Source organism: Capra hircus, chromosome 17 (genome assembly GCF_001704415.2).
Source record: "Capra hircus breed San Clemente chromosome 17, ASM170441v1, whole genome shotgun sequence".
In the NCBI taxonomy this organism is placed as follows: domain Eukaryota; kingdom Metazoa; phylum Chordata; class Mammalia; order Artiodactyla; family Bovidae; genus Capra; species Capra hircus.
This window is the reverse complement of record NC_030824.1, coordinates 23,096,406-23,109,612: the sequence shown is the minus strand read 5'-3', so window position 1 is coordinate 23,109,612 and position 13,207 is coordinate 23,096,406. Positions and strand designations below refer to the sequence as shown.

The following is a 13,207-nucleotide window of genomic DNA, read 5'->3' as shown; positions in this document are numbered from 1 at the left end:
GATGGTTTCAGCCATGGTCTTTTTCTTAACCACAGGGGTTTCTAATGTTGAGTTGGGAGAATGGAATTCGGCATGGTTACTGATGCTCCTGAGGGCAGGCAGTTGCAGGGAGAGACTCACCAAGGAATTGGGGACTTCCCTCATGATCCAGTGATTAAGATGTCATGTTTCCAATGCAGGGGGTGCAGGTTCAATCCCTGGTTGGGGAACTAAGATCCCGCATGCCATTTGGCTGAAAAAAAAAAAAGAAAAAGAAAGAACTGACCAAGTCTCATTATGGACAGTCCAGATGCTGTCACAACTTTTCAGCTCAGATATAGCTACAGAACTATTTCAAGGAATCAACAGCTGGCTTGATGGCGATCGTGATGGTGCTGGGAAGGGCTGAGAGTGCATAAGGCATCAGATGTTGAGGGAACAACTAACATCTGCTTCCTGGCCACCATCCTTGTTCTTTCAACATTTATTGTCAGCAAATACCTTGAGTGAAATGCTCACTTTCCTTGTGTACTGGTTTATAGGGCTACACTGGTCATCCAGAGCCTTATTGTATTGACTACCATGACATGATATAATGGCTTATCCCAAAACCAAGTGGCTTAAAGGAACAGCCTGTCATCTCACAGTTCTTCTGCATCAGGAACCCAGGCAAGGCTTGGGTCTCTCTCAGGGTGCCATCCAGTTGTCAGCCAGCGCTGTGGTCTCATCATGAGGCTCGGTGGGGATGGACCTGCAACTGAGCTCATGTGGTTGCTGGCCAGTCTTAGCTCCTCGCAGGCTATTGAGCTGAGGGCCACAGTTCCACACTGGCTGTTGCCCAGAGGCTGCTCAGTTTCTAGCTGTGGGATGTCCTCATAGGGCTCCCCACAGCATGGCAGCTGGCTTCATCAGGGCAAGCAAGAGAGAAGAACCAAGGAAAGAGAGCCGAACAAGAGAGTATCTTAAAATCTGATTTTGCAAGTGACATCCTGTAACTTCTGCTCTTATCTTACTTTGGGAGAAATTTATTAGGTCCAGCCCACACTCAAAGAGAAGGGAATTTCACAAAATGAATACTAGGAGGTGAGGGGGCGTTTAGGAACAACTTAGACCTCTGCTGACCACACCAGTCCATTCTGACTTGTCAGTACTAGGGCCATGTTGTTGTTTAGTTGCTAAGTCACGTCTGACTCTTAGTGACCCACGGACTGTAGCCATGTGAGGCTCCTCTGTCCATGGGATTTCCCAGGCAAGAAGACCGGAGTGTGTTGCCATTTCCTTCTCCAGGGGATCTTCCCCACCCAGGGATCCAATCTGTGTCTCCTGCATGGGCAAGTGGGTTCTTTACAGCCGAGCCACTAGGGAGGCCTGTACTCAGGCCATAAGTGTGGGTGGGCGCTCCATCGCAACTCTTTGTGACCCCATGGACTGTATGGACTGTAGCCCACGAGCCTCCTCTGTCCATGGGATTCTCCAGGCAAGAATACTGGAACAGGTTGCCATGCCCTCCCCCAGGGGATCTTACCGACCCAGAGATCAAACCCGAGTCTCCTGCATCTCCTGCACTGCAGGCGAATTCTTTACTGCTGAGCCACTGGGGAAGCCCGTCCTCAGGCTGCAACAGTGGTCAAATATTCTGAGTATCACCCCTGCATGTCTGTCAAAGCCCACCCCGGGCCATGAACTCCATACCAGCAGGACTTACACCCACTCACCGTTGCAGCCCCTGCCATGTTTCACACCCAGCCCCCCGTTGACCCAACAAATCAGCATCTGTTAAACCGAACCACCCCTTTGACAGGCCAGCTCAGGACAGCGAGGAGGAGGATGAAGACGAGAAGAGGAACAGGGGCTGCACGCTCCAATACCAGCATGCCATGGTGCGGGTCTTGACTCAGTTTGTGGCGGAAGCTGCTGAGCCCGGGGGGCAGCTGGCCCACCTGCTGGGCCCTGATTGGCAGGTGGACATCACGGAGCTGGTAAATGACTTCATGCAGGTGGAGGAGCCCCGGATCGCCAAGCTGCAAGGGGGCCAAGTCCTGATTGGCCAGGAACTGGGGATGACCACCATTCAGGTAAGACAGCTCAGGTGAGAACTCTGTTATTTGTCTCTTAGACTAATGTCCAGTCTTTAAATTGAAGTACGGTTGATTTACAATATTGTGTTAGTTTCAGGTGTGCAACAAAGTGATTCAGTTACACGTACATATGTTTCTATTCTTTTTGAGATTCTTTTCCCTGATAGATTATTCTATGATGTTGAATACAGTTCCCTGCACTGCACAGTTGGTCCCCGCTGTTTATCAATTTTGTATATAGTAGTGTGTAGTAGTAAGTATATATGTATGTGTCATAGTTTAGATTCCACATGTGAATATCATGTTATTCATCTTTCTATATCTGGCTTACTTCACTTAGTTTGATAATGTCTAGATTGTCCATGTTGCTACAAATGGCATTATTCTATTATTTTTTATGACTAAATAGCATTCTGTGGCATACATGTACCACATCTCCTTTATCCACTCATTTCTCAGTCGACAGGTTGTTTCCATGCCCTGGCTACTGCAAATAGTGCAGCAAGGAACATAGAGGTATATTTATTTTTTCAAATTAGAGTTTCCTCTAGATGTTTGCCCAAGAATGCTATCTCTGGATCATGTGGTAACTCTATTTGACATTGCCCATTTTCAGAATGAGTAAGTTGAAAGGAACTGTCAAGTAAATAAAATAAATGGTATAATAATGTGACAAGAGTTTTTAAATTCCTCACATATTCCTTTCATTTGAGCTACACTGGCCTGACTTCTTGGGTTGAATCATGTCTGAAACTTCAAGACATTACTTGTCTGTAAGACACAGTGGACATTACCATCTTGGGACAAAATCTCTAGAAATAGAGCCACTATATATATAATCCAGCAATTGTCCTTCTGGGCATATATCTGGAAAAGACAAAAACTCTAATTCGAAAAGATACGTGCACCCCAGTGTTCATAGCAGCACTATTTACAATAGCCAAGATATGGAAGCAACCTAAGTGTCCATCAACAGATGAATGAATAAAGAAGATGTACATATATATACACTTACACACATATATATATACTGGAATATTACTCAGACATTAAAAAGAACAAAATCAGGCCACTTGCAACAACATAGATGGGCCTAAAGATTAGCATACTAAATGGAGTAAGCCAGTCAGAGAAAGACAGATATCATATGATACTAAGTTCATTTGTATCATCAAAAAAAAATGATACAAATGAACTTATTTACAAAACAGAAACAGCCTCACAGACATAGAAAACAAACTTGTGGTTATTAAAGGGGAAAGGTAGATGGAGGAATAAGTTAGGAACCTGAGGTTAAAATATGCACACGGCATATATAAAATAGACAATCAGCAAAGACCGGCTGTACAGCACAGGGACCTCTACTCAGTACTCTGTAAGAACCTATGTGGGAAAAGGATCTGAAAAAGAATAAATATATGTGTGTGTAACTGAATCACTTTGTTGCACACCTGAAACTAACACAACATTGTAAATCAATTCTACCCCAATATAAAATTAAATTTTTAAATTAAAAAAAAATTGAAAAGCTCTCGAGATGAACTAACCTCATGAGAATTCAGGGCGTGGCCAGCAGCTTCTCGCTCTGTCAGTCTACCTCACCGACCCTTGTCACCTGAAAGCTTTGCATCCTGCCTTGATGCTCAGCTGCATTCAGCAAGTCACACCCTCCCACACATTCCAGAAATGTGCGGAAGGAAGGAACAAAGTTATTGTGACTCCACAGGTCTTGTGAGCACCTCCTGCTGGGAATGGGTGGGGTAGACCAGTGTGCGGAATGGGAGTTTTGAAGCAAACACTTTCACAAGACGTGGTTCTAGGAGGGCCACTAGGGTCTAGTCATTTTCCTCCTGAGACCAAATATTATTCCTCAGTGGCCGCCCCATTTGTAGGAGAGGCAATCATCCTCTTAAGCAACAAGTGAGGTTTCTAAAATATTTGTGCACAGCAAAGATTTATAAGTGAAACTATATTGGATTGTGGAAAATTTAAATCACTCTGGGAAATGGGCTTGAATTTAAAAGAGATCATTTTTGAACCCGTTATTAACAAATGACTTAATTAACCATGGGACTTTTCATTAAAATAGATTTATTGCAGCTGTCAGTTGGGGCATACATTATAAAATATTCAGACAGCCTATTGAAACAAAATGTTTTTATTTATATGATCAAGAAAATGTAATTTTGCTGTTAACCCTATACTTTTTTGAGAATGTTGTATAACTTTCCTCTTAGATATTTTTATGAAACCACTTGCAAATGATATAATTTAATAAAGTACTTTTGCCACTGGAAAAAAAAGTGAAAGTAAAAGAGATCATTTTATCGAGGAGGAAAATAGATTGCTTTGAACTGGGACCCAGGAGTCACATGTTCCAATGCTCTCTATAAAGCTGAGAAGGAGCCATCAGCGAGAAAAGCAGGATGAGTGTCAGATGAAAGACGATGACTGATTTGGAACCTAAATGTGAGGCACACAACAGGGAGTGGTGAGGAGTGTGATGAAGAGGCTGCTGTTCCTCTCCAAAGGCTGCCACAGGGGAAACGGGAGCCCAGCATCCAGAGATACTGCCAGTTTTCCAGAAAAGCTAGAAAGCTATCAGTAATATGAAATCCTCTATTTTTCAAGGATGGCCATTCATCCCATTTTAAAGGACTACATCAAACAAAACATACCTGCCCCAAAGACAAGGACTTGCAATCTTCACAGCTGACTTTTGCTCAAAAGATCTAAATTCCTTATTATTCAGCTATTAAAAAGAATGCATTTGATTCAGTTCTAATGAGGTGGATGAAACTGGAGCCTCTTATACAGAGTGAAGTAAGTCAGAAAGAAAAACACCAATACAGTATACTAATGCATATATATGGAATTTAGAAAGAGGGTAATGATAACCCTGTATGCGAGACAGCAAAAGAAACACAGATGTAAGGAACAGATTTTTGGACTCTGTGGGAGAGGGCGAGGGTGGGATGATTTGAGAGAATGGCATTGAAACATGTATATTACCATATGTGAAATAGATCGCCAGTCCAGGTTCGATGCATGAGGCAGGGTGCTCAGGGCTGGTGCACTGGGATGACCCTGAGGGATAGGATGGGGAGGGAGGTGGAAGGGAGGTTCAGGATGGGGAACACATGTCCACCCATGGCTGATTCATGTCTATGTATGGCAAAACCCACTACAATATTGTAAAGTAATTAACCTCCAATTAAAATAAATAAATTTTTTTAAAAAGATCTAAATTTCTGCACTTGACCCACTCATCTGTCTATCTCTCTCCCTCCCCCGCATGGATCATCCTTTACACCAAAGGGGGGCTTTCTGAAACCACAGAGAGCTATGTCATTTCTGCCTTTCAGATCCTGTCACCTCTGTCAGACGCTATCTTGGCCGAGAAGACGGTCACCGTGCTGGACGAGAAGGTGACAATCACAGACCTTGGGGTCCAGCTGGTGACGGGACTGTCCCTCTCCCTGCAACTCAGCCCAGGGAGCAACAGAGCCATCTTTGCCACCGCAGTGGCTCAAGAACTTCTGCAAAGGCCCAAACAGGTGTGGGAGGAGGAAGGGCACGCTGTGGGGAGGGGGTCGCCTCTCGGGGAGGCCACACGACTGGGAGGGTCACACACCAGGGGGAAATCCTATGGGTCTTGGAGCCACATGGTCGGGTTGGGTCACACACTGGTGGGTTTATTCATTGAGTGGGGTCCTGCCCTGAGCAGGTCGCACACACATCAAGTGAGGTCACACACCAGCTGAGGTCACATAGCAGGTGAGGTTGCCCGTCTGGTGGAGTCACCAGTTGGGGGGGATGTCCCACAAAAGCAACAAGTGAGGTTTGCACATCGGGTGTTCCTCAATTGTTATTTTTTAAATTTTATTGGACTATAGTTGATTTGCAATGTTGTGTTAGTTTCAGGTGTACAGAAGAGTCAATCAGCTGTCCATATACATATATCTACTCTTTTCTTTAGTTTAGATTCTTTCCCCATACAGGTCACTACAGAGTGCTGAGGGCTCCTTGTGCTATACAGTAGGTCCTTGTTAGTCTTGAAAAGGGTTTGTGAAGGAGTGACTGCTCAGCCTCAGGCTTCCTACCCCCCTAAATGGAGACGCTGAACAACAAGGTTGCCATGCGTGATGGATTCTAGGCACCAGGAGCCAGAGGAGCTCGACGTAGGCTCCGCATCCCACTGGACATCACATGTGCCGTTTCTCCACATCACAATGGTCCTGGCTCTTCACCACGCTGAGCTCCCTGAGCAGTGGGGTGAAGGCGAGGGCAGGAACAGACCCTAAGGAAGTGTCCAAACTCCTGTGAAGTCCCTGCGCCTCTATGATGGGGCCACAGGTCTGGGGGGTCAGAAGGAGATTGGAGGAGTTGCTTCCACATTTATTGTTTAGGTCGGAACAGAAGTAACAAACTGCTCGTTACGTTGTACGTGGTGTTCTTTCTCTTTATTGGAAAACAGCATGTGCTAATAGAATGTGTGTGTGTGTGTTTCCTGTATGTGTATGCCTGTACTGTGTGTGTTGGGTCTCCTGTGTGTTGTGCATATTTTGTGTGTATCGTGCAGCGCATGTTTGTGTGTTGATGCCACGGTTTCCAAACAAACAGGGCACTTGAAAATGTTATCTGATCTTCCCCCTCATCAGAGGTGGAGAAACATTCTTTCTTAGAGAGAACCTGGATTGTGACTCTCGGGAGCCTTGTTTACCAAACACTCAAGGACAGTGGTCTCAGGCTGCTGATTCTCTGTGCCCCATGAGACAGACCGTCCTCCCAAGGGGATGCTGGAAGGCCTCCAGTCCTTGTAGGAAGTTTTCGGGCAATTTCCCTTGTCAATCAAGAGCCCTTTTCCCAGCAGCTCTATGCTCAGCAGGTATGTTACGACGTGGGCCCCCTTGTGCACCCACTGAGGCTGTGACTATGTTCAGGCAGGAAGGTGGGCTAAGCCAGACCTTCCCCTGGAAGCACAGAGTCTTGCAGTTTCCCCAGCCGGTATCCATCACTGAATGCTCCTCCATCAGGTGTTAGCTAATTGCTTGCCCTTTCACTGTGGTCTCTGTGCGCAAGGCTTTGGACTAGCACTTGAAAGTGGGTGAGCTCAGTAACAGATACGAATTCTTGCCAAAGGCAACCTCCCTCTTCTGACGGCACAATGCCAGCCAGGATGCAAATCCAGGTAGCAAAGGAGAAATAACCTGAGGCTTCTTTCTGTCTTCCTGGGGCAATCTAATCAGATGATGGCCAATGAGGAGTTAAGGAAGCGATAAGACACAGTTAGAATAAGCCCACAGAGCTGACCCATTCCCCGCATGCAGAGCAAGCCATGTGACCCTGAGGTTTGCTCTGTGCTTGGTTGGGATGGAGGTTGGCCTCTGCCTGCAACTTGGCTCTGACATTTCAGTGTCGAGAAACCCAGTGTGCATTTGACTTTCCTGCTGTGATTTCATGCAGTCGGAAGACCCTAGTAGAGGACTTCCCTAGTGATCCAGTGGCTAAGATTTTGTGCTCCCAATGCAGGGGGCCAGGGTTTGACCTCTGGTCAGGGAACTAGATCCCACATGCTGCAACTAAGAAGTTCACATGCCCTAACTAAGACCCAGCACAGCTTAAAAAAAAAATTGACCCTATAAACCTGGGTTATGCCCAGTGGCTTTTGCACTGTCTCCTGGTGGTGTTTTCCACCTAGCAGCCAGTCCAAGCCAATGTCTAACAAGGTCAGGATTTACCGACTGAGTGGAAGAAGGAGCAGAAGCCACCAGCCTCATGTGAGAGGCTTCCTTCTCACTTCCAAAGACCAGATACCACCAGGAACACTTACTCTATTGTGGTTGGGGTGCCTTGGTTTCAAGAAAGAGAAATCCACTCAAGCAAGTTGAAATAACACTGGATTTATTACAAGGTTAGCAAGGCTTTTGTGAAAGTGTTAGTCGCTCAGTCATGTCTGATTCTTTGCAACTCCATGGACTGCATAACCTGCCAGGCTCCTCTGTCCATGGAATTCTTCAGGCAAGAACACTGGAGTGGGTAGCCATTCCCTTCTCCAGGGGATCTTCCCAACCCAGGGATCAAACCCAGGTCTCCCTCATTGCAGACATATCCCCCACAGTCTAAGCCACCAGGGAAGCCCAGCTATAAGAACTTGGCGAAACGGGTTCAGCAGTCTCTCTCACATCCATTATCTCATTAGATAAATGCTGAGCCCAGACATTTGCTTGTACCCGATCCATTGTAGTTGCTCCAAAGTGAGGCTTCATTCCAGTTTCATACAAGCTCCCACTCATCTGCCCACAACGAAGTGCTTCAGTCCTGTCTTTCTTATTTCAAACTGGAGAGGGAGATGCCAGCGGGCTCAGAGCTGCCGAGATGAATGGCTCTGACCAGCCATTCTCCGGGCCAGGTGGGCAGGGGCCTAAGCCTCTTGGGGCTGAGCACCCCTCTGGGCTCGGGCTGCAGCAGCTCCTCCAGGAGACAGGAGGAAGGAAGGAGCAACGGGCCTGCCAGTTCGCTGTCAAGGCCAATGACATCTTCACTGAACTGGAAGGCATGGAGATTATCTCACCTCTTATGATCTCCCTGGTCAGACTAGTCCCAAGGAAATCAGATCTAAAGCAACAAAGGAAAAAGAAAAGAAATTCAGATATACACAAACCTTGGCCCTGGCTACTCTTTGGTCTCCCAGTTTCCCCCAATGGGTGGGTTGGAGGTTGGATGGGAATACAAAGATTCTCCCAATAGAGAGCTTCCTAACCTTAATCTTCACCCCAACCCCTCTCTCTGCCTGGACGGCATTACCCCTCACCTCCAAGCCAGGACTGTGTCTGCAAGCCAATACAAGCCTATCCTTAGATGCGTATGTGGCAGGACCCAAAACAACTAAAGCCTAAAGCCAGCAGCACCTCTGAGGCGCCCTTGTGTAGATCAGGGGCTTTCATCTGTGTTGTGAGTAATGTTCAGAGACTGGGTATTAAAGAAACTTTAAAGTCATGTCATAAATATGTTTCATTTAATTGTGTAACACTTGTGAATGACCCACTGGCCAGTAAATCTTCTTTGACGTGCAATCTATTATTGCGCAGAAGTAGATCTTGCAGCAAAGGGAAAAAAAAAAAAAGCCTTTCTTTCAACACCTCGGGAAAGAAAGCAAATCTTATTAGGAGGTGTTTATTCCTGGTTGTGTTTCGTGGTGGTCATTTTACTGTTGTGGTTTTTCTTTAGGTTCTCTTGTCTTTACAAGAATTCATTCTATTTTATGCCTTTTGTATTTCTTACTTCTATACTGTGTAACAGGTTTCCCTTTGTTCTTGTAGCATTCTCTTTGCTAGAGTGTCTGTGTGTGCAATGAGCTTTGGGACCCATTTTTTTAAGCTTATTTTTAATTGGAGTATAATTGCTTTACAATGCTAATGTTGTGTTGGTTTCTGCTGTACAACTACATGAATCGGCTATAAGTATACACACATTCCCTCCCTCTGGGACCACCCTCCACTGCATCCCATCCCTCTAGGTCATCACAGAGCCCCGAGCTGAGCTCCCTGCGCTTCAGCTTCCCGCCAGCTGTCTGTGTTACCCATGGTAGTGTGTATATGTGAACGCTACTCTTTCAGTTTTTTCCATCCTCCCCTTCGCCCTCTGTGTCCATCTTTGATGAGCTTACTTATTCTTTTCAACAGGAAGCAGCCATCAGTTGCTGGGTCCAATTCAGTGATGGCTCCGTCACCCCCTTGGATATTTATGATGCAAAAGACTTCTCCCTGATGGCCACATCCCTGGATGAGAAGGTGGTCTCCATCCACCAAGACCCCAAATTCAAGTGGCCTATAATCGCCGCTGAAGCTGAAGGACAGGGGGCCCTGGTGAAAGTCGAAATGGTCATTTGCGAATCATGCCAGAAATCCAAGCGGAAGAGCGTGCTCGCTGTGGGGACAGCCAACATCAAAGTGAAGTTTGGCCAAAACGACGCCACCCCCAACACCAGTGACAGCAGACACACAGGGGCAGGAGGGCCGCTGGATAATAACATCAGTGACAGAAGACCCAAAAAGCCCTTGCAGGCATGGGGGAGTCAGGAGGGAGAGTACTACAGCAGCTCCTCCATGGGCCTCATGGAAGGCAGGGGCTCCACAACAGAGAGATCCACCTTCCAGAAGAACAGGGGCCAGGAAAGCCTTCTGGATGATGGCAGCCACTTGCAGACCATCTCCATCGACCTCACCAGCTTCCCAGCCCAGGTAGACCTGCCCAGAAGCCACGGGGAGACAGAGGAGAACGACCCCCAGTCCTCCAAAGGGCTGAGCGACCTGGAGATCGGAATGTATGCCCTGCTGGGGGTCTTCTGCTTGGCCATTTTGGTCTTCCTCATCAATTGTGTGACCTTTGCATTAAAGTACAGGCACAAACAGGTCCCCTTCGAAGAACAGGAAGGGATGACTCACTCCCACGACTGGGTCGGCCTGAGCCACCGGACGGAACTGCTGGAGAACCAGCTCCACTTTGCCTCCTCCCAAGAGGAGCAGATCACTGCCATCGACAGGGGCATGGATTTCGAAGAGAGTAAGTATCTGCTCTGCACAGACTCCCAAAAGAGCATCAACGGACAGCTGTTCAGATCTTCAGGACCCACCCTCGTGGATGGGAAAGATCAGAAAAGCGAGCCCCCAACGTCCCCTACCTCAAAAAGGAAAAGAGTCAAATTCACCACTTTCGCCACCCTCTCTCCAGAGGATGGATGCCCTGCCGTGAACTCCCTAGCGGCCAGCAGCGAGGATACCGTGAACTGGGTCGGCCAGGATCTGGACCCTGGGGGAAGCCAAGAGTCACACGGCTACAGGGAAGGATTACGTGAGGATGTGTAAACTGGGCATTCGCAGACATTGGTTCTCACTCACCTTTCGGCCTTTAACTTGGGGATTCGGGGCAATGGGGACCCGAAGTGCGGGGAATGAAAAGACAGGGGGGACTTCCCTGGCGGTCCAGTGGTTAGGACTCAACGCTTCCACTGTAGGGGGTGTGGGTTTGATCCCTGGTCAGGAAACTAAGGTCCCCCATGCCTCCAGGCGTGGCAAAAAAAAAAAGGACACGATCAGGCTGACACTATCCACAGAGCCCCAGAAAATGACCCTGGCTCCCCCAGGGAGGCCCCGAGTTGGAATCGATGTCCACATTCCAGGGTCCAATGTCTCAGTCAATGAAAAGAGGTTTATCACGCATGGCGAGATTTTTTTTCAACTTGGAAGAAAAATGAGTTCTGAGTCACTGAGCTTCCAACAGCCTCCAGGAAAGAACTGTCCCTCTCTTGCTATCTCTCTTTCTTTCATCGAAGCAATTTGGATACAGCCAAAGCCACATGGCTGCAATATTCAATGTTGCGGACCACAGGAGAAAAAGGAGACTCAGGTTGGGCGGGATGGATGGGAGGAAGTGCGTCATGGAAACGCACCTGGCTGTGAGCCTGAGCAGAAGCGGAGTCTAGCGCCGCCTAGTGTCAGCTCTTGGGAAGTATGATCTCCAGTTATCTCTCAAAGGCTGGGTCAGGGTAAACCCCAGGGTTATTGACAAACCAAGGCAATCGTTGACAAGGGGTTGAAAGGGAACAAGAGGGCAAACAGGTGACCAATACCTTTGTAACTAGATATCAAGAACAAACACCCAGGAAACTAAACCCTCTGAGCCATTCGGAGCATCCCTTTCTCAGTAAACTAGGGATCCTGGGCATAGAGTTTCAACCAGGTTCAAAGAATCAGGCTTTTTTTTTTTTTTTTTTTAAGCAAATTTACTCTGTTCACATTTGTACCCTTCCTTGCATCACCACCTTTGCAAAAGTCATTGATCACTCATGGGCAGTGGGGAGCCGTGTCACTGTTTGCTGAGTCTCTTCCACTGCGGCCTCTGTGTCAGACACCAGGTAATAGTCTACACTGAAGCCCCATGGGGCCAAATTCACACGTGTCTTGCTTTGAAAAGGCTAGTCTTTGGGGGTCAGCAGTGCTCAAAAGGAATTCAGCACCCAAGGATGCTCATTCTCCTGGCTTTTCTGGAAAGAAGGGAGGAATGGTCTGTGATGGGTCTTTCGACAGTCCCATCTGGTCTGCTGCCCAAGACTGCTGAGATAAATCTGGGCATGCCCACAGCGGGGTACAGGGTGAGGAGAGTTGAGATTCAGTGTGTGTGATGAGGGTCGGGCAGGAAATCTGGCCCCACTCACATGTGGGGGGAACATGAGGCTGCTGCTTCTTCACCTTGGAGGGATAGAGGGACCCGTGGTACCTGCCTATGGAGCAGAGAGCTGGGTTATTCAAGCATTGGGTTCTAAGGTCAATTTCTCTTTCTCTGTCTCTCTGTCTCTGTGTCTCTCTGAACCTCTCTCTCTGCTTCCTCTCTCTCTGTGTCTCGGTCTCTCTCTGTGCATATAATTGAATTCTCCTGAGATCAAGTGTATAATTCCACCAGTTCATCCTCTCAACCTCAGCACTCTCCCTAAAACTAAGGTGCTGTCCATTTGCCCTAACACTGAGAGTCCAGGAGCCATCAGCCACCTGCTCCTGTCCCCAAGTTGACTTACATTGTCTGGCTGGGTGACTAAACGGTCGCCCCTTTTTCAACGATAATCCTTTGCTTTCAGTAACCGACTCCTGTTCTTTTCAGCCTCTCCCTTGTTTCCATATCGCTGTCAATGCCCCCTCTCCAATCCGTCTGCGTGCAGAATGTATTGTAGATTATAAGAATGTAATATATATTTATAAACTTACCGACTGTAAATATAAAGTTTGCCTTCTGCGGCTTATGGCTGTCCCTTGTCTTTCTACACACTCACACCACCCCCTCCCCCGCCCCAGTGGCTGGCATCCTCAGCAAATGACCCTCCAAAGCTGCGGCTTTGGGTAAATGAAAATGCAGATGGAAAGATCCCAGCAACAATCCAATTACACGCTTACATCGTGTAATGCTGCTCTCCGCATTGAGGCGATGTTGACACATGATGACAAAGTACGTTGTGTACTAAGCATCTCTCCTTCAGGACCTGAAAGGATTTGCAAATCAATCACACATGCAATTCTCTGCTAAAAGCCTGCTGACTGATGGCGGTAAGTGAGAACCACGGCAGGCAAGCGTGTATCCCAGCTTCTCTTTGGGCTGGA

General features: G+C 47.4%; 1 protein-coding gene across 1 annotated transcript in view; it reads left to right on the top strand.

Annotated features, from left to right (window-relative positions):
* The window catches only part of TMEM132D (transmembrane protein 132D), an 891,916-nt gene extending 879,067 nt beyond the window's left edge, over window positions 1-12,849 (top strand). The window contains exons 7-9 of the mRNA XM_018061413.1: window positions 1,781-2,054; window positions 5,423-5,614; window positions 9,743-12,849. Coding sequence (XP_017916902.1) covers window positions 1,781-2,054; window positions 5,423-5,614; window positions 9,743-10,924 — 1,648 coding nt within the window. The 3' untranslated portion in view covers window positions 10,925-12,849. The remainder of the gene's footprint in view (window positions 1-1,780; window positions 2,055-5,422; window positions 5,615-9,742) is intronic.